At 38.6% G+C, this 25810-nt stretch overlaps 1 protein-coding gene across 2 annotated transcripts in view; it reads left to right on the plus strand.

Annotated features, from left to right (window-relative positions):
* Positions 1-25347, plus strand: part of CLMN (calmin) — a 75129-nt gene extending 49782 nt beyond the window's left edge. Inside the window, exons 1-13 of one of the 2 annotated variants that reach the window (XM_031049500.2) lie at positions 74-112; positions 1041-1102; positions 4009-4104; positions 5341-5424; positions 8046-8138; positions 9407-9597; positions 11412-11605; positions 12602-12684; positions 14129-15439; positions 16474-16652; positions 18176-18236; positions 19240-19301; positions 20863-25347. In XM_031049500.2, the coding sequence (XP_030905360.1) occupies positions 106-112; positions 1041-1102; positions 4009-4104; positions 5341-5424; positions 8046-8138; positions 9407-9597; positions 11412-11605; positions 12602-12684; positions 14129-15439; positions 16474-16652; positions 18176-18236; positions 19240-19301; positions 20863-21016 (2577 nt within the window). In that variant the 5' untranslated portion in view covers positions 74-105 and the 3' untranslated portion in view covers positions 21017-25347. Of the gene's footprint in view, positions 1-73; positions 113-1040; positions 1103-4008; positions 4105-5340; positions 5425-8045; positions 8139-9406; positions 9598-11411; positions 11606-12601; positions 12685-14128; positions 15440-16473; positions 16653-18175; positions 18237-19239; positions 19302-20862 lie in introns of those variants that run through there. The other variant, XM_031049499.2, reaches the window with a different exon arrangement.
* Positions 25348-25810: the final 463 nt, after the last annotated feature.

Consider the following 25810-nt stretch of genomic DNA (forward strand, 5'->3'; position numbering starts at 1 on the left):
CAATAAAAACAAAGCAGACTTTTACAGAAAGTGATTTCCCAGTAGATAGGTTAGCTATTTTTGTAGGGCTGAAGAAACACAAAATGGTTCTGAAATGTATTTGATATGCTCTGTGAGTAAATTGAAATACAGCATATAACTAGTTTTAATGGTTTTTGTTCATAAATTGCCAGATTTCCTTAATTCAAGTGATATTTGAGAACCACTTGAGAATAATTGTCTCCACAATGAAATATTACTTTCTCAGTCTACTTCATTTATATTAGATATATGGTTTACTTTTTTATATTAGAAGGTAAATTAATATTGGTCAGTAATATGATTCCTCTTACACTTTTGCTGTAGTTCACTATGGAAATGGATTCAGGAAATGGCAGATGTGATTAAAAACTCTTCAAGAGCTGTTTGTACAGCACCTAGCCTGTAGCACTTCTGGCAAGGAGCAAGCACTCCTCTTCTTACTGCAATATAAGTAAAATGATTCTTCAGTGTAGAGAATTGGAATTTTGATTTTAAATGCACTATTTAGACTGAGAAGATGAGATTTGATGAGGTTTTTCCATTCATAAGAATGAAGACAAAATTGTTGTGTGGCTAATGTGGTCCTGTTCCTTGTGCATGCAAGTAAGTACATTGGAATTCATGGCAGCCCAATTTACATGAGGCATCAAAGCAATAATCCTATAAATGGACATAGAAGGATCAAGCTGCCTGCTCAGAGGCTAACATCACTGGGGAGCTGTGCACGACAACTAAATATTCACCTCCCAAAAGCTGCAGTGAAGATTGCGAAACTGAAGAGAGATCTCTTCCTACATCCTTTAGAATGCATCTGCAAGTGCATAGCTCATTTCTGGGCAAAGAAATTGTATAAAACACCATAGCTCAACCTTATATTTCCTGATTTGGAATATATTTGTTTTATTCACGGGGCTCTCATGAATTCTGAGTTCTTTGTGCATCAGTTTTTGAAATTTCCTACAAGGTTTTCCTCTTCTGGAAAATTAAGTGCTGTTTTTTTTTGTTTCTGGTATTTCTAGTGGAACGGGAAAATGTACAGAAGAGGACCTTTACCAGATGGATAAATCTACATTTGGGAAAGGTAAGAGTGACAAACAGCATTGATATTGGGATACAAGGACCAAACCATAGATGTATCACAGCCAATGTAGTTTAAATTTGGAAACAAAGTTGACTTCTGTGCATATGGGGATGTTTGGAGGAGAATGACAGGAAGCTGAAAGCTTATTTCTGGTTTAAAAAAAAATGCTTTTCAGGCACAACAAATGCTTGGCTGGCTTTAGTTCACCTCAGGTGCATTTAACCCCGTGTTTAATGCTGTCATGAGGCTAGAATTTTCCCACAGAACATACTCACATAAAGTCAAATATGGCTGAGACTGCTTTGATTGTGTTCTTCCATGGACTGGAAGTTCAAACATTGGAGGTTCAAACATGGACTGTGTTCTTCAGAACCTGGCTTCATCCCAGAGTTGCAGATGGGAGCCATTCATTACTTGTCAATCATGAGGGGAGGAGGGCTGTATGATAGGATCTTTATGTATCCACTTCCACTAGAGAACTAATTTTTGGACATCATATTTTTAAGATGTGATTGTTTCTTAATCACACCTTAATATGGCTGTTAAACCTAATTTACATTTCTTATTGATAGTAGTGATAATTCTCCTGAGTAGTCTGCCACTTGGAGAATGATTTTCCTGCTGTTGAGGATGGAAAGAGAAAACATTTGTAATACTCCTGAGACAGAAGCAATGCTTAGTGCAGGATCAAGGAATCAGACCAGCTTCCTAATCTAGAAAAAGTCCTAACTTGGACTGAGTTTGGAATTCACAGTGCTTTTAGTGTCTGTGTCTGAATTTCATAAAGTGCAGACTGGGAACAAGTTTCGGCTACAAGCTGACTCAGTTTAGCTCCTGTAGTTCTTGGGAAGTGATTGCATTTCAGACATAGTAAAGTAAAGGAGTTCTAGAAGAAAGCAATCACATACATAGCTGCTTAAGTCCTCTATTCTGCACTATTTTGCTGAAGAAGTAAAGGGATCCTCACTGGAAAGTCAGAAAAAGACTAGTAGGAAATGTTTTGACTAGCAGGTACTCCCAAAGGTCTCTCAGAACAAAGGCAGCATTACATGATGCCTTTGTGAATCGGGATCTAGGGCTTTATACTAACGGTAATTTTGGAAGTTGTCAGAAAAGATTGTCAAATATGTGACTCTGGAGAAGGTCTTTGATTTACAGAAGGAATTAGATCATTAAAAGGCTATAGGGTGCTGTTAATTCTGCCTTGCCAAACATGCAAAGTCTTAGAATCTGAGTGGGCAGGTGGATTCAACCAAGAAAAGTGCTTCTCTGAAGAAAGGGCAGAAGTCTGCCCTTATATTAAATGTTTTTCCTGGAAATGGCATAGTAAACGTACCCATGTAAATAACCAAAGCTTTGCTAAAGCTCTCTCTAATTACAGGTGATTCTCTGAGGACACTCACTGAGGAAGGTGGCCTTTATCCTCAAAGGAACACTTCCTGCAGAGTGGCTTATTTTAAAAACAGCAGTGAAGTCTTCTTCTTGTACTCTTTCAGGAAACTTATGATGTGCTGTGTCTTCTTTTGGAGCAGATGATCCTGTTTGGGTCAACTTTTGAGAGGAGCTGGCTCTGCTGGTCATGGGATAATTAGGAGTAGACTGCATCTTCCGAGTTCTGGTTGCTCTTAAGTACTGAAAGGATAAAAAAGGTTTGGGTTTGAGGCTTTCAGATAGGTTATTTGATTTTTAAATAAAGGACACTTTGCTTTATTTCAGTATGGAGCATTGTTTAGTATTCTTGGCTAGATTAAAGGCTAGTAATGAAAGCGGATTGTCCCAGTTTCCCAGAAGCAGTGCTTAATTGAACAGTAGTGCATTGCTGAACCAGAGATGAAAAGATTGTGCTCTTTAGGGATATGTAAGTGAGTGACACCTGAAAAGAGCATAATTGCTGCAGCTGGGACTACTAAGGGCTGAGCTGACTTGGCTGTGTGCCTCATAGCACACATCATCAGACACCTTGGTGAAGTGAGGAGATGGTTCCCTTCGGAGGAGTCTGCTGAGAAGAGAGAGATACAATACAAGAAGCTACTATTTAAAGTAGGAAAAGAGATGGGCAGCAATGGAAATGAAAATACTAGGAAACAGAATGACACCACCAGAAACCTTACAGAGGAGACGTTGTGGATTGCAGGCTTATTTCTACATAAAGTGGGATTTGCTTCTTCTGGACTTGTCGTAGTTTGAGGGATCAGCACCCAACCCTTGGGTGGTCACTTCCTAGGCAGACTATTTAGGGTGAGACTCTGTTATGGGAAATCTGGAATAAGTCCTTGTTTGATCTCAATTACATGAATACTGTACCTCAGTTCTAGCTCTGACATTCTTGGGCCAGAATTGCCACTGATATGAAGAACAGAGCACCTCCCATATGAAGACAGGCTGAGAAAGTTGGGGTTGTTCAGACTGGAGAAGGCTGCGTGGAGATCTCATAGCAGCCTTCCAGTATCTGAAGGGGGCCTACAAGGGTACCAGAGGGGGACTTCTTCATTAGGGACTGTAGTGATAGGACAAGGGGTAATGGGTTTAAATTTAAACAGGGGAAGTTTAGATTAGATATGAGGAAGAAGTTCTTTACTGTAAGGGTGGTGAGGCACTGGAACAGTTTGTGTGGTAAATGCTCCATCCCTGGCAGTGTTCAAGGCCAGGCTGTACAGAGCCTTGGGCAGCATGGTGTAGTGTGAGGTGTCCCTGCCCATGGCCTAGGGGTTGGAAGTAGATGATCTTACAGTCCTTTCCAACCTTAAACATTCTGTGGTTCTGTAGTCAGCCCTTTCTTCCTCCAGGCTAAGTTTTACTTGTAGTATCTCAGTCTTGTAAAATTCTCCTACTTACTCTCTGAAATCAAGTGACTTATCAAACAGTACTACTTTGAAAGCTACCTCTTTTTTTTATTTTCTACACAGTGCAAGCCTCCTCTGAAGGTGAAAGACCTGTTTGTTGATATACAAGATGGCAAAATCTTGATGGCACTACTGGAAATCCTGTCAGGACAAAAGCTGGTATGTATATGTTAATGCTCACATATTCCATTTGGAGATCACCCAAGTCATGTTACCAAGAAAGGATATATTTGCTGTATTGTTTTTTTTAATGAATTCTGTTCCTATGTTGTCTGATATACACTTAATAGGTCTGCTGATGCTCGATGTAGTTGTGTGTTTAGTTCTGGTATCCTGGCTAAGACTTCATTAGTCTTACTGATATGGTATAAATCAGAAGAGCAAAGCTTCACTTACCAGAATCTTTTTCCCTCCTCCTTTCTTTGTAAGAGCTGTAGAAAGTTGTACATACCAGAAATGGAAACACCCAGTACAAATATAAATGACCAGCTAGAGTTAACATAATGTTTTCTTTCTCCATCAGTCCTTTCAGCAAGTACTATCTTCTGTGTGGGTATCACACTTGGATGAGAGGAAACCTGTTCTGCAGCTGTTTCACCACTGCAGATGCACTCAGCCGATGATGCTCCACAGTGGCTAAGCTATCTGCATACTGCAGCATGAATGGTCTCTGTGGTCACACATTCACAACTGCTTGTTTTGTAATACACTTGCAGTTTTGGGGAGCAGTCTTTGTGTTCATTCACAGAGATTGGATTGAAAGCCAGGCTGGAAAGGAATTGAAGGATGTGACACCTCATGGTAAACCTGAGGCTGTGCCCAGAAGGTCAGGGAGGGGGGCAAGGAAGGAAGTAAGGTCAGCTGGCTGGACTTGTTGCACTGGCAGTTAGGTGCTCCTGAACACGTGTGATGGAAACTGTGTGCTAAAGTGGAACTGCAGGGAGACAGGCATGCAACAAATCTGTTTCATTTCTGCCAAAGGGAAGGTATCTGCCTCCCACCTGCCTGTGCCTGCAGTGAAAGCTGCTCACACTTCCTAATTAGGATCATACCATTCAGTTCAATTTAAGAAAAAAGGTAAATCCATTATTATGAATTTTCAGGTAAATTTGATCCTGTGACTGAACATGGTTGGGGTGTGATTACATAAATAATCAATGTGGCAGGTTGAAGAGAGTGGTAACATCTGGAAAGCTGGTTGCTAACCCTGTTTTGCTAGAGAAAGGGCAGATAATGTAGTTGAAGCACTTTACTGATCAGCAAAGATGACAATAGTTTTACGTAGGTAGGTTACCTTAGCCGTATTTTGCCTCTGTGTCAACAGTTTTTAAGCTTCATATGACATGGTGAATAATTCTACTGTTTTTACAAACAGTGTGGCTTTTTTTTTTCTAGATGCATGAATACAAATCTTCAAGCCATCGCATTTTTCGTTTGAACAACATAGCCAAAGCACTGAAGTTCTTGGAGGACAGTAATGTGAGTATTTCCAAAGGTCTTAATGTTTTCTCTCCATGTATGTTGCAGTTTATATTGAAATTGTAATTAGTCTGATGTGCTGCATGCCTGTAAGAGGAATGTACAATTTAAAGGAACTATGACTTACCTTAGCAGCAAGGCTGAAAAGCACATAAAAATGCGCAGCAAGAACACCTACAGAGTCTAAAAGAAGGATTATTTCTTCATTTTTTAATGTAAATGTTCAACAGGATTAAAGGATCAGGAATCTGATATTAAAAGGAAGTAAAAAGAAATGCAAGTAATTCTTATGAACTGGGTCTTAGTGGCATTGCTTCAGTTCTGCTGAAGGTAGATGACTTTGTCAGTAATACTTACAGTATTATAAATCATGTATTTATCTGGCAAACTCCTGCAGCAGCTGATCATGAGTCAAAGGCAGAAAAATAAATAAATCTGAGAACATGACATAAAAGTATAATTCCAGGAATCAAAACCCTATAAGGATATAACTTCCTTTGTAGTCAAGTGTGGTATTACTGCAACATCACTTTCTATTGTAAGTGACCAAGCAAGATGAGAGCCTGTAGCTTGAAATTATTCTTTATTCATTTATTTATTCATTATTTCTCCCATTAGGGCTTTATTCCAAAGCCCTTTGGATGTGGCTCGTGTTTTGAAAAATTGCTGCTCTTGAAAAATGTGAGAAGCAATGGGGTCAAGAGAAATCTCAGCCATGTAACAACTCATATATATGGTATACCTAGATCTTTCAGAAGGAGAAAGTAATTATTAGACTATGTCCTATAAAGGACTGCAGTAGGGTTTAAACTTTATGGGTGAGGAAAGATCCAGTGTGTGCTTATGGGCAAAACCCTGCCTTGCATGGAATGCCACAACAGCAACTGTTGTCACTTTGCTGCTTCCCCACAGTGAGCTTAGCTCTTGCTCCAGAGATTGTGGTGCCATGCTAGTCATGCAGGAGAGTCACTGAGAACCCTCTGTGGGAATGAGCATGATGTGAGGTTCTTAGTGGATCTCTTACAACCTCATAGATGTGGGAGGTTTAACCTCCTTTGCCTTTTTCCCAGGAGATGATGTGAAAGGTTAAGAAGTTGTCCAGTAATTTCCAGGTATTCCAGTCTCCTTTTTGAAATTCCATCAGTAGGGGCTGATCTGGCTCTCAATGTGTATGTCTATGTGTCCTGCTATAGAACTGCTGAGAAATATTTCACATGTTCACATATTTCTTAACAGTTTCCCAATTGATGCTTTCTACCCAAATGCAGCTCAGTCCCACTGGCAGATGGCATATTTTTCTCTTGGTTGATATCAGCACATTACAGAGCTGCAGCTGGAGCATGTCTAGTTGTCAGGAACACTACAGGACAACCTAGAACCAAAATGAGCAAGGCCAGGCCTTGCTCCAGGAGGAGCCTTAGACACAGGCAGCCTTTTAATTAGTAGTGCTAAAACACCTACTTTTCTGTGGATTTCTTGTTTCCTTAAGGGTAAGCATCCAGTATCTTGTAGCCATGTATCTCTGCTGAGCTGGGTGACAAACATAATCAGCAGTGAGAGGACAGAGCTGACACTGAGAGCAGTATAATGGTAAATGCCACTCACCATTTTGAAGAAACTGCTATTCAGACATACTAGGCCTTAAAGGTTTTCCCATGCCAAATACCTTGGAGCTAGCAAGAAATCTGAGCCTTGAAATATGACAGCTAGAGGTGTCTTCTTGCTAAGATTGAAAACTGTTGTGCCAACCACGAGATAAAAGTTATTTTGCTTTCCTTTTTTCAGTTTAACCAAACTGGTTAGTGAAGGGTGGTAATGAAAGTGTTGGCAAAATGCCTTGGTTGCCAAGAGCTTCAGGATTAGATATTAAACCACAGTGGGTGGAACTCATCAGCGGACGCTTCTGTAGAACCGGGGCAGCAGGGTAAAGCGCTGCTAAGTGATTCTTCATGCACAGGATTTCTCAGTGATAAATGAGCTGTATGCTGGGCTTTAACTCTGTCTGGGTGCCATGTGTAGGACGGACAGCTTCCTTGCTTCCTCCATCCTCCATGAAGTTTGCCAAAACCAAGTCTGTGTTGTTGAAGAGAATAACATCCTGGTGTTATCAGGTGGAATAAACCACAGTGTGGGAAAGTCTAGAGTTTGCTTGGGTTCGGCAACCCTATCCTTTGCTAGCTGATTTAATCAGAATTCTGTGACAAGCTATGTGAGGTGAGATAAGCAAGGAGAAGGGAGATGCATAGCAAGACAGAAGTAAGCAGATCTTATTAGGACTTTATTTTTTATGAGAAGTGACTCTACTTTTTAAGAATAGGATTCTCTGGAGGCGGCACCATCTTGTTCAATTTTTATAAGGAGGAAATGTGTTTGTGATCCTCAGGATGCAGAATTGGGCTCATTTCTGTTCTGCAGACTATGCTGGGGGCTTGAGATAGGAGTTCCATGAGCAGGTCATTTGTGATCAGGGCAAATTACCAATAACATAAGATTTCAGAATTGCTTTTTGGCTGGTCAGTCAGTGGCAGAAGTGTTCTGGACATGCTCAGAAGTCTGGGTGCATTTTTTGCATTTGCCTTGCTTCTTTGAATTTGGCTCTGAATTTGTGATCTCTTCTACAGGTAAAGCTTGTTAGCATTGATGCAGCAGAAATAGCAGATGGAAATTCCTCTCTGGTTCTTGGACTAATATGGAATATAATCTTGTTTTTTCAGGTAATACAACTTGAATACTTTAATCATAAGTGAACAATCTTCCTGGTATCAATCTATTCCAGCTGAACACTGCTTTTCAAATTTACTTTTCATCCTAAAGAACATAATTAAACATGTCAAACCTGAGCTTTTGCCTCCTAATTTTATACCTGCAGCTGTTTCATTTTACTTCATTTGAACTATTTTGGTGTAAATAGGAAACAATTTAAGCCTTCGTTTGACTTGGACCAGAATTGGAGCTTCAGATTACCACTTTCCCTTTTCTCCTGTGCTTTGTCAGGGTTCTGTTCCAGATTCCCTGGATCTGAACCAATGTCTTGGGTTTGGTTCCAGGTCACAGTTTATTTCCAATAACCTTTTCTGGATTTGGTACAATGTGGTGGGAAATTCCATGCAGGATCACTGATCTCTGGAGGCTTACTCAACATGGCAAAAATTTGCAACTGATGTAGAAGACCAAATGAAAGATCTTGAAGGACCTGGAATTAATAAAACTGATTTGAACTTGAAAATTTATTTAGCCCAAGGCTTAGATTAAAACTGGTCTATAATCTACATGTATTTTAAAAATTACCTTCTAGACAATACCAAATTGTAATGAACAGAGAGAGATGGTGGAAGGGTTCTGCTACTCTTGTAAGACAGTGAAGCTTTTCATTCTCTTTCATTTAAAAAATGGCGATAGGTTTAAAAACTCATCTCAGAGTTGCACTGGGGTTTCTCTCCCTGGCTGAGGTCCTCAGGCGGAACAGTGCTGCACAGCACCAGTTTGGCCAGATGGAGTCACAGGCAGGGATGCTGCGACCAGAATGTGTTGTGTCAGCAGCAGAGGGCACAGGGGACCTAAGAGCAGCAGAGTTGGTAATTTGGAATCAAATGTCAATGCTGACCAAGGACAGGAGTGCTGCTGCAGGTCACCGTTTCCCAACTAAAAATATTTCACTCAAGCAAGACCTGTGAAGCGAATAATTTCAGTTAAACATTTTTGTCAAGGACATGTTTCTGTGCTTTTTGTTTAATACAAGTTTGCTCAGTTCAGCCTGCACTGATACCTTGCCCTTTCTTTTTCCTGGGGTTGGCAGCTGGGCTACTGCTGGCTGTCATGCCTGTGCAATGCAAGTTGAGAGTTATAATGGGCAGGTCTGTAATTACCTCTTAAAATTCAGTTACGCCACTGTGATCTTTAAAGTTTTCATGAGAACAAGCACCAAATTCTCTATGCAGCCAGTGTTAAACAAGACCACTGTGTGTTTTGCATTTTGTTGCAGATTAAGGAGCTGACAGGCAACCTCAACAGGAACTCCTCTTCCTCCAGCCTGTCCTCTGGGCCCAGTGGTCCGGAGTCAGACACCTCCTACCCCAGCACTCCTAGTGTGGAGAGAAACATGTCCATTACAGTGAAGGATCAGCGGAAAGCCATCAGAGCCCTTTTAATCTGGGTACAGAGGAAAACCAGAAAGTAAGCTAACAAACTCATGTACAAAATCATGTTTTGCCACCTGCCATCTTGAAGCTGAGTCTTCCTTCTCTTTCCTTTCTCTTCCTTCTCTTTCTTTTTGCCCCATGTGTGTGCTGCTGTGCACGGTGGCTTCTTCTGCTTTCTAAGTTTGGAGGCACAGGGTCTCTGCAGGGGGATATTACTGCTATTACCATGTGTCTACAGCAGCCATCTGACCCTGAAGCTGTGTGCGTTGCTGGCTTAATGATTTGAGTGTTAAATGTTAGCTTGCACTACTCTGCTTGGCATTGTTTAAAACAGGATCGTTCCCTCCTCCTCCTGCCCCCTGGCTTTCCTGCAGTCTGTTTGATGTCTTTCACTAAGTAAAGGGTAGGCATAAACAAGGGGTGAACTGAAAAAACAAGTATATTGAAAGACTTCAGCAACAGCCTTTTAAATTAAGCAGCAGCCCTGAGGCAGCTTCTCGTGTGCTGCAGAGTGCCTTGAAGGACAGAGCCCCTATTAAAGTCACTCTTTCCTCAGAATTAAAGAGAGGAAGGGGGTGAATCTTTAGTCACTTCTCATGAACATGTAATGTTTGGATCCATTTCCATCGCTCAACACATCTCTCTGTAATAAAAAGGAAGCTCTTTCGCCAAAGCATTTTGTATAGTAATACTTTAACCTGGCAGCATTAGGTTAAAAAACTTTAATGTAAGATGTCTAGTGCATGTGTAAATGCCTAGAATGTATTTTATATGTATTGTTATCTGAGGCAATGACTGCCAGAGAGTATTAAAGAAGGCATGGGTCAAACTTAACTTGCAAGTTGGATAGCTGAACATTTGACATTTTTGTCTGTTGATGGATTTTTACATCCAAATCTGTCTATGAATACAAATGTTCTGTGTATAGTATTGAAAATACAGATCTGCATCTTAAATACTTGGTCCTGCAGGTCACATCATTCCTTGGTTATCTTCAGTGAAGCTAAGGGTGCTTGTTATGCAAATAAACCTGTCCCATCAAGATCCGTAGTTCACTGCTGCCAGTGCAGACCATAAAGAAACCACAGATTTAGTCCCAAAATAATGCTGATACTGTCATTAACAAGGAGGTGGTTCAAGGAGAGTGAGGATGAGATAAGTAAAGGCCGTAGGCTTTTCAGTTCAGAAAAAAAGTACAAATTAAAAACATAGGAGAAAATTGTTCTTGCAACTTCACTATTAAAAGCATAATAGCATTATTATGATTGTGTTATGCAGTGATCTGTGCAGAAGTTTCTGTTCTGGGGCTGTACTTCATTGCAAGTTTGACAGTTGTTTTTTCCTCCAAAACTTTGAGCATCTAACACACTTGTGGTTTCTACATATACTGACACTATTTGCATTTGGCAAAGCAGTTCTTGCTGCTGTAGAAGGCCAAGTACACAAGAACGTGAATCATTCATGCTTATGTTTTTAAGTATTTAAGTGTTGGCAGTCTTCCCAAGCTATGGCATTAAAATGCTGGAGAGCAACAGAAACAGGAATCGCACAGACATTTGGTTTTATGAATGTTAAATGTGATTGCTGCGTTCTTGAGGGCTTTGTTTTTACTAATTGCTTCCTAGAGGCAGGTAGATGTCAGCTGTCGGCCACGTTGATCCAGTTTGTGAATCTGTGTGTTTTATGGATGTATTTTGTGTGTTTCAAAATACAAAAAGATCTCAGATGTGACTAGTGCAACTTCAGCAACCTTACTTCTAACCTTCAGAAGGCTTTGAAAATGATGATGCCTTTTCTTTGAATTTTGTAACACAACTATCCATGTGAACTGTGTGTAATTCTCTTTAGGTATGGTGTTGCAGTTCAGGACTTTACAAGCAGTTGGAGGAGTGGTCTTGCTTTCTTAGCTGTCATAAAAGCAATAGACTGTACTTTGGTAGACATGAAGCAAGCACTGGAGAAATCAGCTCGAGAAAACCTGGAGGATGCTTTCAGTATAGCACAAAACAAGCTGGGTGTTCCTCGGCTCCTAGAACCAGAAGGTAAAACGCCTACATCAACCTTGTTGGGTAACATTCAAACTATAATGAATTAATGAATATTGCGTTATGATACCTACCAAAAACCTCCCAGTGATTAGGCTGTTGACATGATCAGTGTGTTAGACTGATTGATAAGAAAAATAAAAAAGAATTGGTCACTGGCTTGTAGTTGTATGCTTCCAGTCATGTTTGTAAACTACTTGGGGGCAGAGATCTTACTACAGTTTTAGTTGTGCATGGTGGTCTTGGTTAATGTTTAGATGCTATGTGAAAACTGCATTACTAGTGGGCATTAATCACCACCCTGTTGTGCTGAGAGGTGTCTCAATACATGAGCACCGTTTTGTAAGACCTACAGTCTGCAGCCACTAAACATTCACTCCAGGATGAACTATATCAGTCTGCCATACCAGGAAAATGGGTATATACCTATTCAGATGTGTTTTCATCTCCCGGTTTTTCCTTTATAGTGCATATATGCACATATATATTTATATATGTAAACATAAGTATATATGTGTGCATATCAATATATGTATATAAATGAAGCTTCTTGCAGTGTTTTTTACTGAACTGTACTAGACAGATATTAGGCCTTGCTTTTATGACTGAAAGCACAGACTGGTTATGTGTGCTTTCATGGGTCACCTGTAAGGTAACTGGGCCATCCTGATAAAAATAAACCTCTGTGCTGTCACTCAACAAGATCACTGTCTAGTGACAATAACATAAATGACAGTATGAAGGTGGATGAAAAGGGACCCTGATCAGGGCTCAATATGTGTTTGGAAGCAGGAAAAAAATGGTAAGAGTAAGACATTGAGGACTTTTTCAAGTACCACCAACAGTGAAAAGTACTTCTTTTATCTGTCAGAAAAGTGTTTGTAGCTGCTGTTTCTTTCATCATGAAGGCAGGATAAATGTCTGATGATCTCTTCCTCTGAAAAAACGTTTTAGAGCCATGTATGCTCAAGCACCTTGTGTCTGTCTCCATAGATATCATGGTGGAATCACCTGATGAACAGTCAGTTGTGACGTATGTGGCACAGTTTCTGGAACACTTCCCGGAGCTGGAAGCAGTATGTGTTTATTCCTACATCCCGTCATTTTTTTTAATTTGCTTTGGTGTACTTAATAAAGTCAGATATTGCTATATTTATCTTCTAGGTTTCTATTTAAAATAAACCAAGAACTCAGGTTTAATTTTTCACAATATTGTTAAATCCAGTCAAATGGACTTTCATTGGTGATTGCTAAAATGCTTTATGTAGAATTGTGCTTTTAAACATTTACATGCAATTATAACTTTCAGAAGTTAGACCTGGTTACATAGGGTTCTGCTACTTTGCTGTATTAGTCTTAAATAAGGCTGAATTTTATCCCATCATCTATGATGATTCATTGGACTTTGAATTTCATTTAGACTTCTATCTTCTCAAGTTTGAGGACCACAATCAATCTGAATTTATCCAGTATCAGACACAAGATACCAGAGGGTGGATCTTGTCTGTGCAGCAGTCAAAGCCCTCACTGTAAGCATGAAATACATTGCAGCTTAAAGGGCCAGGACTTCAATGCAGACTTTATCAGAAACAAAGAACTGAGTAGTAAGTAGGGGCTGACAGTGTCAGGGATTGACAAAGGTCTTTTGGAGAAACAGAGGGTAAATTTACAAACGAATTAAGGGATAGGAGACAGAAAATGCAAGTTAAAATAGGAAGTCCCAGGAATGGAAAAGATCTGCATAAGTTGAAAAACTTCTGGAGGCTATTTATAGTTCCATACAAACCAAGTTCAACATAGTCTTTTTTGGTTTGAAAGGATCCCTAAGGGAACTAGAAGTGTCCTTCTAGTATCTGGGTAAGTCTCTTGCTAGAGTATATGCACATAAATGATTGCTCCTGCACGAAAGGCATTTCCTCTCCTTTCTTGACTGAAGGTTCCAGTTGGTATGAATTTTGTAGTTTATAAAATTGGTGGGCATTACTAAAGTCACTGGAGTTAAAATTATTATAATAATCTAATTACTATTTTTAGATTAGATGAGCAGTAAGATTTGTTGGCATTAAGTCTTGTGGGCATTTTAATGGACAAAGCAAAAGACTACTTTTTTTAAAATACAGTCTATTGGAATGAAATGAACTACTACATTAATATATTTCACAGTGAATTTAGTGGGCTTGTTAGATTTATTTTATTCCCAGGGTTTGGGATTGTTTCAAAAAGCCATGTCAGTTGTCACTACAGGTGCAGCAGGGAGAGATGAATACATTAACAACTGAGGAGTAGCCTTGTCTGCATTCTAATCTTCCTGTACAAGTGGCTTCTTGACACTCAGCTTTGTTCAAGCCTCTTGACTTGCCAAATTGGTTTCTCTACTTTCAAAATAAGTGAGTCATGAATTGGCCATTCACAAGTTAATGGGGTAATGGGCTAAGCAGTTATTCTTCCTGTAGTGTTTCGGAAAAATAAAATGGTATCTGAGGTATGATTTGTCTTTTAATGGTGTATCATCACTTGTAGGAGGACTTCACAGATCCTGACAAGGAGCTTCCAATTGAGTCCACATATGTTCACATCAAAGACACACCATCAGAAAAAGAAAGCAAAATCTTGATTTTAAGTGAAAGTGAAGAAAACCTGTATACTGTTAATCATGAAAGGAGTCATCCTGCTCCTCCAAAGGTTCATATTCATGACACCCCTGACAGAATCCTATCAGAAATCGTTTCTGAAAAATGCAATGGGAAATTGAATCACATGTCAGGTGATTCACAGGAAACGTTTGAAGAAGAGCCTCAGAGGCCTACCTCACTGAAAATTGCAGGATCTGTCAGTTTAGAATCCAGTTCCTCTTGGGAGGTTCTAAGTGACAAATTCACACCACGTGAAGAGGCCATGTCTGATGATCCCCTGAAACAGAGCAATGACCTTTCTCCAGCTGTTCTGACAGATCAGAAAAATTCTGTTGACTCTTTCGAAGACTACTCTGAAGAATTAACTAAAGAAACCTCTACTGAATATGACAATGAAACTAAGAGCCTTTCAGCAAATACTTCAAGTCCATTATCTTCGACTTCAGGTATACTTACAGATGACTCTATAAGTAAGGTAGAAGAAAGCAAACCCCAGACTTCAGTTCTTTTACCAAAAGATACCTCAAAACAAGAAGATACGCGTAAGTATGTTCTTCATCTTCTAAACGAGGAAATACTGAATATTCCACTAAATGAGCATACAGAGCAATCACCTACCTTTGAGACGATAGAAACTAACCATTTTTCACTGAATGATATTGATCTCAAAAGCCAAGAATTACCTACACAGCATGAAACATCTGATGACTCTCTCTCAGATGTACCTAAAAGTCTAGAGGACCTGGACAGCTGTGATGAAGTTGAGTCTTCAGCTGAAGTGCTGCCAAGTTCTTCAAAAGTATCTGTAATACCCCACGATCTCTTTTATTATCCACATTATAATGTTCCCATATCAGCAGTTTTGAACGCTTACCTTGAACCCTGTATTGAAGATTATGATGCTGGAAATGATAAAGCTTCTTTTGAAACAGTAACAGATGTTTTACACGAGGAGGGCTTACCAGAACAGGACCACAAGGAAGATGCTCCAGAGCCAGACTTAGGGAATAAGCTAGATGTCCCTTCACCTGAAACAGAAAGTGAGAATGGCAAGAAGAAAACAACAGATATTAATGGTCCCATGAATTCTTTCAGTGAAAAGGAAGTGCTATTACTTGTAGAAGAAGAGTTAGAAACTGAAGAAGATGGCAAAAAGGTCACCAACCATCGTGATTCCACTATTCTACAGCATCCTGAGGTATTTTATTTTCTATTACTACCAGCATTTCTTTGTGTGTTTATGGGGGATTCACATCTGACTTTAGTGGTTTTCATTTGTTTTAATTTTGCCATGTTTCTTAGAAATACATAACATATACTTGGTTTCCTGTCCTGTAACACTGTTTGCCACAGCCCTCTACTGGAATTAATGGAATTGCAGATCCCTGAGAAGTTCTGACATTGAAAGAGAGAGTAATTCCTAATATTAAGAGTACTGCAAAAAATGTGAATTTTAATTGTATTTAAAGTAGTTTGAGGCTCCTGTATAATCCTTACGCATAAAGAGTATCACAGAGGGTATTTTAATAACTTGTAATGAGATGAACAGAAAGTAGCATTGCTGATGTAGAATACAGGCAAAGGTAATTTTTGGCTGAATTCAAATAAATTTGACTACAAAAACTTAAACCAATTTGAACAGGATAAGTTACATGGGTAAAATGAAGGCTTTTCTACACTGAAGGAGGAGGAGGGGAGATTTTTGGTAATTATTCAATATATTGGATTTAGGCAATTTGCTACTGCAGCTCTTCTTGCAGACATCTACTGTGAATTGTCTTATGTGTTTTCGAGTGCAGTAATTTTAGATAGTGTTATTCAGGAATGAGTGTCTATTTGATGTTACTCTACATGTTACTTAGACATGCTGGGCATGTTTTGGTCCTGACACTAGAGTAATGAAGTCAGTCAGTTTGCTGTTAGCTTCAAAGACTAATTCGGGATAGATTTAAAAGTTTTAGCAGATTACTTCAAAGAGCCATGTCATGTCATGATTCCTTACATAAAGAGAACTGACAACTAATTTTATGTGTGTTGAACTGACGATGCTTTATAGCTGCATACATCCAAAATGACATTCAAGAAATTAATTGCTTTTTGTTTTCTTTAGTGAGACTTTCAGTCTCGTACTACATGCAATTTAGCATCTGAGTAGGCTGCACCACTAAAATAATTGGAAAAGTGAGGAATCAGTGTTGTTGTCTAATGCAAAATGTTTCTTAATTCCAACAGGACATAGTAGAACATGTAGAGGATTTACCAATAGACGTAAAGAGATCAGAAGAAAGTAGTAATGGGGAGGAAGAAGAGGAAAACATGGTAGAAGAAGACTTGCAAATCTCAGAAGCTGCCACAACTACTCTGTCACAAGATAAACTGGAAGAAATTGCTGGTTGTCAGGAATTGACCAGGTATTTCACATTAATTTTGTCTTAAATGCACCTAACTGGTATGAATGCCTGGTCTTTTGAAGTGTTCCCTGTCCACTGGATGTTTCTTGTAGACTTCTCTTAGGAGCAGTGTACTGGGACTCGTTGGCTTCTTCCTCTGTTTCTCTTAAACATGTTGAATGAATTATAGCCAATGGGACTTGATTTGACTTTGCTATACAACTTTGCTACACAAAACCCAAGTGGAACCCCATGCATTTTGAGCATGGCAGTGTTACAAATGTTTTTCCAACAGAAAGAGTTTTTTGTAACATAGATGAAATAATCTATGTGCATTATGACACTATGTAGAAGCGTGACACACTTCACTCCAACAGATATTTGTTAAACTTTTTTTCTGTCTGTGAACAAGCGAACAGCCTTGTGGTAGACTGACCTTAGCTGGCCACCAGGTGTGCATCAGACCACTCTCTCTCTCCCCACCCTCAGCAGGATAGGAGGGGAAAACAAGGTGAAAAACTGATGGGTTGAGGTAAAAGCAGTTTGCCTCATTACCTGATGAAAAAAGCAAAGGCCACATGTGGAAGCAGAGTGGAAGGAGACAAGAAAAAAAAATTATCTACTTCCAGTCAGCAGGCAGTGTCCAGCTACTTCCTGGGAAGTAGAGCCTTGACAGGCATAGTGGTTGCTTCAGAAGACAAATAATGTGTGTGTGTCCCTCTGCCAGCTTACTGCTTTCTCTTCATTTCAATTGCTAAGCACAGCATCATATGGCATGGAATATCCCTTTGGTCAGTCGTGTTAAGCTGTCCCAGTCATGTCCCCTCCCAGCCTCTTGCCCAGACCAAGCCTGCTGGCCATTGAGGCAGGGGGTTAGAGAGACAGCCAAGGTGCTGTTCAAGCAGTGCTCAGCAATAGTGGAAACATTGGTGTGTTATCAGCACAGTTCTAGCTATAAATATAAGGCTTAGTGCTACAGGGGCTGCTATATTGAAAGTTAAATACACCCCAGCCAGACCCAGTAAAGCTAATTATACTCCATTCTTCTGTTCCCTCTTATATGCTAATTTAGTTCTTAGGTAATGTATTTGAGTGGGACATGAACTGTAATTTGTTGATGCTTATCACTGGGGCACTGTAGTGAATTTGAGAGAATTAGAAAAAAAAAAAAGCCCACTGTCTCCTTCAAGCTCTCTGTTCCCTACAATGTCTGTCAATTCTTTATTTATAGACATCCATAAAACCCAGGATATACTCTCACTTAGATGTCAATGATGTCAAAGATGCAAGAACCATATCAGATACAATTTTTCAGAAAAGATTGTAATATGAGCATATGGATTTTTTTAGTGTGGGTCAGATTTCCTAAAGCCATTTTTTATATTACTGGTAAATTCAAGTCCATATTCTAATAGATGCTACAGTGCATATTTGTGGTTTTGCATAGTTTGAAACTAGCAAGCACAATTGCAGTGTCTGTCTTTGAAGTACAAACAAAACTTAGCTTTATGAATTTAAAAACTTTGCTTTTATGTATATTTCAGAACCAGTGATGGTGATTCCAACATTTATCTCCGAAAAAGGTCTCCTAATGCTTCTGAGGAGGTAAGTGTGTGAAATTTGCCTATTGCTGTTTCTTTATTTCTCTTAAATTAAAAAAAAAAAGTTACATACTGGAAGAGTCTACTCTATAAAAAGCCCTGTAATAATACAAAGCCATGTGTCTTCTAATAATTTTAGTGCTAAAACCAGGCATAGCTGGAAAGCTTTATTGAACTTTTCTAAATATATGGAACTGAATCTTATTGAACCTTGAACAAACCCACAGAGAAATAGCTAATACTACAATTAAGTGTATTGTAACTTTGAGGCTTAATTTGTCCTAACCACTTTCCTTCGTTGAAGCTGCCTTGATTTGCTGCTTGAGTTTTGTTCTGTTTGTACATTCTTCGCATGTTCGACAGTGTGCTTGTCACAGCCCTGCAAAAATGCTGAGTGTCTTTTGAAGTGTACTTTTTAATGAAAGATTGGGCTCTTTCCCTTTCCTTCATAGTAGTGCTGTATTATCTCAATAGGAGCTGCTAACCCTAGAAGAATTATGGTTGTAATGTGAAACTGCATCCTCAATGGCACATGTAATTCATACAGGTTTCTTGAGAACACACTATACAACTGAGCTCTAGATTTTTATTTTCTAAGTCAGAAGGGAGGGACAGCATCAGTAATCCAGGTATGCTCAGCATGGATAGGAATATGGCTCTTTTTGACACAAAATAAAACTCTGAGCATCCCAAATGGAGATTTCACATAGATGCTTTAGTTTTGCAGTGCTGTCAGAGCTACTGACATATATATGAATGAGGAAGCTTTTTCAGATGAATGAAAGGACTTGAAAGAAAAAAAAAATTATTTCACATTTTTTTCCCATTCTGTGTGTGTACCAGACTGCAGTGGTAGATGTCCTGGCAGGGAATAAATTTATAAGCACACTTTTATTTTATTTGAGCAAAAGTTAGACTTTCTGTGCATAAAACACACACACAATTGCCATCTTTGTGAGACAATGATTTATTTATTTTTTATATAATCTATTCCTGTTTTTTTTAAGGAAACCTATGGTGTAAACGAGCAGAAGATGACAGATATGGGTGAAGATCCATTGATCATCAGGTGAGTGTTCTTATTCAGAGAAGACTTTTGCATGGAATCTGCAACTCCTAGGTACTTCTAACAATGCTACAAAAGGAAATTGCCTGTAATGGTAGAGATTGACTTCATGTCTTGTGTAATGGTTTGGAGCCCATATTTCCCATAGGTATAAGGTACAAAACTTCTTTACTGCTTGATCTACCCCTTGAGTAAAATGCTTTCTCTTGATTTAAGAGGAAAGCTTCAGCTGTCTAAGCAAGACTGTGAGCACTTTCCCCACATGATGGATATTTCAGACAAAGAAAAGAGTGGGATGACTTCAAATGTGAGGTCTTCAGACAGTGATGACTCTTTCCTGGTTTGGAAGACTGTCTAGACAATGTTTAGTGTGGTTAGTGCTAAAGAAATACAAAATTTCAGTGGAGTTCTGGCCTCTGTTAGAGCACACATGAGTTTTTGTAATTTGTATGTGTGTTTAGTTTAGACTTAGGGTGATGGATCCTGCATGCAGAACATGTATCCCTTTGGTATTAGGACTTACGTATCTATGAGAAACAAGGATTGCTTTAGATTTCCCCGCTCAGCTGATACTGGTTAGTACCTCCCAGAACTTCTAGTTAAAATAATGGTTGCATTAAATGCAGAAAACACAGAAAATATTATTGGGATCCAGCATCCTGGTCTCACTTAGGCTTCTGTTAAAAAGCCCAAGCGTGAATATGTGTCACAGTTATGCCTGTTTGCAGACTGCTGATATTGAGCAGGTTTTGTGCAATACTCAGGTATATATCCATTATAATATCTGAGCAAGCAGGATGCCCCAAGCCAGAAAAAATGACTCATTAAAACAGGCCAAGAACCAGTTTTCTTCAAAAGTAGATTTACAAAAAGTCTACCAGAGGGCGATCTATATAGTATTACAAAATCATAAAATGAGTGTACCATCTTGTGCCTTTTAAAATAAGTCCTTTTCTTGGCTTTATGAGAGCTCAGTGGGCTGACAGAGTCCATCAGGCTTTGCCCTTATGAACCACAGCTGGAATTTTGGAAAGCTGGAATTCTGGAGTTGTTTTGCAAAACCCCAACTGCTAGTTGGTTTCTCAAAGCCTTAATTTTATTTTATTTTTTTTTAATGTTCTGGTGTTTGACATGAGATGCTCTGAAAGTAGATGGCTTCAGGAAAAGGTATCAAGTCAGACACAGTGTATGAGTAAAATTGTGAAAGTGTGGTATGTGTTGCCCATAGCTATGTTTACTGTTCTGGATATGAAAGACATCTTTTTAACTGATGGAAATCACCTTAGATCAAACAACTGTACTGTAACAGCAAGTATTTAAAGTACCTGAGAATTTGTCTGGAGTTTTCAGAGGATTAATGGCTATGTACATTGGCTCCTAAGGGAGCGCACTGCTGAAGCCCATTATGCACTTCCTAGTCTAGCTTGGACTCCAACTGACTATACTGAAATGGTTCATTAAAGTGTTGTCTTTTAGTCAGCCTTTGATCTTTACACTAAATATTAACAGTGAGGGGAGTTTTCTTCTTTTTCCTGCCTTTTACCAAATTCTCTCCTGTTTTCAGGAAGAAAAAGGACTTGGAAGCAAGTGAGACTACAGCACCAACTCATGAAATTACAATTGTTGAGCAGCCAGAGCTATTCTACTTCATCATTTTCTTTTGGGTGCTGGCCTACTGCCTTTTACTCCTTCCACAGCTTCTTAGCAACAAAGTTTGATTTCTGTAATTTGTGGAAAAGTAATGGATGGTGGCTGGATTGCTTTGTGTATCTGCATATGAATATGTTCCTTCAGGTGAAGCACAAACAGAAATGTAGGACCTGGTATTTGTGTTTATTATCAGGTTGTCCTCAACTCCTCTACTGTTGTGCTATGACAGTGTCTTGGCACATTTTATATTATGATAATTGTGTAAATATATATAAAAATTACCTGATTTAGTAGATGCAATTTTGTACATTTGTGCCTTGCTTTATAAGATGCTGAATAAAACCAGATAATTATCAGTAGAAATATAAACAGTTCAGAGCTCTAGTCTTCAAAAATTATTCTTCTGGCTTCATTTGCTTATGTAGGGCCTGACAGCTGTGGAAGAGGGTTGGTGTTGACTTGCTCATGTATCAGCCCACATAAATAGAAATGTTTTGTCATGTTTTCCATGGAATTCTTTGAGAGAGCTAGAGTGGAGCTGCAGGTGATGGAACACACCCCAAGAATTGATTACAATTCAAATGGCAATCTAGTGGAGCAACAAAATCAGGTTAAGGGTTTTATTTGGATAGGGGAGTTTGGGTTTTTAGGACGTAATTAATTTTTATTCTGCACCTTCTGTTATGTTTAATTTGCAGGAATACGTTGGGTGTAGAGAAGTGTGAAGAACATACATGCTAGCAGTTTCTTAGGAGGAATCATATAGGAAATCTTAGCCCAGAAACTTCTGTAGAGAATACCTGAAAAAATACATGTTTTATATGTTACTGATGGTGGCCATCTTTGGAAAGATGTTCAAGAAGTTTAATAATTTATCAGGAACAGATACCATGGGTTTTAGGGTTGGGTTTTTTTTGTTGTTGTTTTTGGGTTTGGTTTTTTGGTTTTGTTTGGTTTGGGTTCTTTTTTATTTAAGCACCTCACTGCTTCTGAGGCTGCTTCTGCTTCCTTTTATCTGCTGCTTTTATTTACCAGATATGTGAAGATTTCTCTTTCTTGAAGATACAAAAAATAATAGGTAACCTAATTTGCTGAGGCTACTGTTAAGGCGCAAGTGCATGGTAGAAGGATTAGAAATATCCTTTAAGTGCTCAAGTCAATAGAGGAAAAAAAAAAAAGACATATGTAAAATTAAATACAGAGAAATGTTGACAGCTGGTATTGACTTTCTAGTGCAATTGAATAGACTCCTGTGGCTTGTTCATGGAAACTGTTGAGCCACTTCTGCACCTTGTAATTTTTGCCCACATAATGATCACTTTAGGATATTTGATTTAGGATTTTTGCCAGAGAAGGTGTACCCATGCATTACAGGATAAAAGGGAAGTTTTCAAATTCAGTTTAACAGCAGTAACTTTTCTCCGTGTGACTTAGAGTGAAGTCACTGTTTTGCATCAGCACATTTTTAGTTTCATAGTATGCTTTATGAGACTACATCATGTTACTGCTTCCACCTTAAAATTTGCTAGGTTAGTTGCAGTGTGCTTCATAAAAAGAGGGGCTTCATAATTTACACTGTGAGATAGTTAGAACACGTGAGTAGAAATTTTATATATTTTGTTTTAGCATAAGGTGTATCTCTGCCCTGGCTTAGTTTTCAGCTAAAGTACCTGGGATTGCGACACATCAGATATATAGCAATTTATTTGCAGGTATTTAAAACCTGTTTGTAGTTATGTTACCTGCTGGGGTAATCCTAAGTGTCCATCACACTTCATTGTTCTTTATAAGATTTTTGGTTCTCTGGGATTTTTCTTCCAAGTTAGATTTCAGTAGCAGCAATGCATGGCAGGAGATCTTGAACACTGAAGATAAAATTCTGATCCTCTTTCAGTCAATATAAAACTGAGATCTTTCCTATTTTGCCCTGTCACTCTTGACTAGAGATTAAAAATAAGATCTTTTGTGCTTGTTGAGGAAGAGATCCAAACTTCCCAACTTAATTCAGTGTAAGTCAACATAAGTAAAAAAAAAAAAAGTTTTTCATTTTGCTGATGAAAATTTTCACTATTTTGAGTCATCTGATTTTGTGATGCATGAACCTGTTTGTGCTTGTTGAAGAAGACAGTGGTACTTTCTTCCAAAAGAAAACCTTATTAGAATTTTTCAAGATGCTTTCTTGAAGTAGGCTAAAATATAACATGGAAGGGCCAGTGCTACTTCTCTGAAAGAATTAAATTTAATACAAGGAACTTTATATCCTTAATCTGAAAACCAGTGAACACCAGGCTGAGGTACAGCAGCTATTTAATAGCAGCAACTAGCAATGTACATTAGTTCAGAGCAAAAGCATTGACAGCTCTTCATTATTTGCAACTCTTCAAAGGCTCGTTTCATTTATGACAACATTTTGTGGGCCTTTTTCTTCTTTCTGAGCCTCTCTGGTTCTTCCATGTTTCTTAGTCTTCAGCACAGATTATCTGGGGTTAGATTACAGACTCTTCGTGGAGCTTTACAGCTATCAAAGTTCAATCAAGTAAGCTCCCTTCTGTCTGCTTCCTGCTATGAAAATGAATCAGAATGAAGAGGTCCTTGGCTGTCTCATCTGAACAACTGTCATTCATAAAAAATGAAAAAGCAAATGGGAATGCACTGATGCTGGCAATTTTATTACACAGTATTTTCTTCCAAAAGGGAGAAACACCGAGGTTTTCTTTCTTACCTCCCACTGATGAACAGTGACTGAAACAGCAAAATGAGCAGTTTAAATGTCAAACAGCATTCAGCAATTGTCTTGATCATCATCTCCCAATATTTAAACTCATGTACGCTTTCCAGCCTATCCCATTAAGAAATGAATATTGTTTCTTCCATACAAAATAAATCAAAAAAGTACTAAATTGGTCCACAATTTGGACTGGAAGTTGCTTTCCATATTTGGGGTTGTTTGTGGTTTTGCTATAACAGAGGCAGTAGATCTCACTCAGCTGTCTCATAGGTAAGAATATCCAGGATAGAGTTAAGATTGATTATACTGGTATGGTCAACTGTGCATAAGAAGAGACTGTACTCTTCAGGAGTTTTGCCATTACTTCGCACTGCAAAAATGGCATCTGCATAAACAGCAGCTTCCCCCACTTACATTGACTTGTAAGCCTGCATCTGTTCCACAGTGCAAGATCCAAGCCCTGTGTAAGTGCCCTATTCTGAAAACATTTCTTGTTGAGCTTTGTGTCCTATTCTGAGCTAACAGTCTAAAACCCTGATTGTGAAGCATTCACTATGGCAAAGCCTATTTTAACCTGCTGGCTAGAGGACTGGCTTGAAGTAGTGCAGGTTTAAAACATTGGTGGATGATCCCTCATCAGTCCATTTTCCATAACATGTCTGAATAAGGAAGTTTTTCCTGAATTTTTGTCTGGGTTTTTGAAAAATGCTAAACTTGAACTGACCACATTTGGTATTTTGATTTAACAACAAATTCAGATACACAAGGGTACTGATCTGTTAAGACTGTTTCTAAAATCCATTGTTGTTGAAGAAATGTGTGGGTAAGCAGAGTATTGTGAAGTGTAAGTGTCAGGAAGTGCTTGAGGATCACTGGATAAAGGATTGTGTTCACATAAGTGCCATTAAACACTGAGAGACAGCTATGCTGAATGGTTCAATGTTATTGTAGTCATGTAACTTAACTGCAAAATGTTTCATTGTGATTTTATTGGAAGTGCAAGGAAAATATGCTATTGAAGACAGAACCCTGCTAAAAATTTATGGGAAAGACATCTTAGAGTTCAAGAAAATATTTAAACAGTCACATAATCTACAAAAAAATTGAACACAGCCTTTGCCAAATTGTAGGAAATGATCAGTGCAAATATAGGGCAAGCACAGATTACAGTAAAAAATGACAATCACATTACAATGCCATGAATATTTTTGATCGTTGAGCTCTAAAATGTATTTTTATTGAGTTTCTAGATTGTAATGAATGTGTCTACAGAATTTTATGCAAAGCTTGGGAGTTCAGCTGTTTAAAAATGATTTTTTTATATAGCAGTGATTATTTTATCTATATATTTAATAGTAATGTAAAACCATTTTAAGAGTGCTTATAGATTCTATGTATGTGATATGATTATTTATTAATTACAACTTGTGAGAATGAACATTAAGCTATGCATCGATTGCGTCATCCATTTGAAAACTGGAACTACAAGTAGTAGAAGAGTTTGTAATGAACAGTAACTTGAAAAATATGGGAAATGATTTAATATGATTGTGTGATTCTTAAAGCTGCATAGCAATATGTTATTTTGTGATATTAAACTTTCAGCTACAGTTGCAAAGTATACTGAGTGATTAAGCTACTTTCTTCTATTAAAACTTCCTGAGGCTGAAATTTCTACATGTTGGTATTTGGTGTCTAAATACACTTAAATCTCCTGCATCTTCTGGAGATTCTCAGTTTACTCCAGCCCACTAGACTGACTGTAACTTCTTTATGCAAGTAGTGTCCCACTGAATTTACAGGGGTACCATGCAACACCCAGTGATTTTGGTTTTTGGGGTTTTCTGCATCAATCCCCACAGAATCAGAGTTCTAGAAGATTAATTTGACCAATGTATTTGGGATCATACTCAGCTGTCTAACAAGGTAATAGTTATAATAGTGCATTATCACTTATGCTAGCTTTAAGTACTTAAGAGTCCCTTCTTGCCAAGCGCAAACTTGAATGCATTTAGTGATGTGTTCAGCTCCTCTATTTTCGTGGAAGTCAGTGCAACATATCTGTGTGCTAAGCACACACTACAGGATCTGTCCTTGAGGGAACTTAAACTGGGATTGACAACACAGGCCAGGA

Source organism: Melopsittacus undulatus, chromosome 4, assembly GCF_012275295.1.
Source record: "Melopsittacus undulatus isolate bMelUnd1 chromosome 4, bMelUnd1.mat.Z, whole genome shotgun sequence".
Classification (NCBI taxonomy): domain Eukaryota; kingdom Metazoa; phylum Chordata; class Aves; order Psittaciformes; family Psittaculidae; genus Melopsittacus; species Melopsittacus undulatus.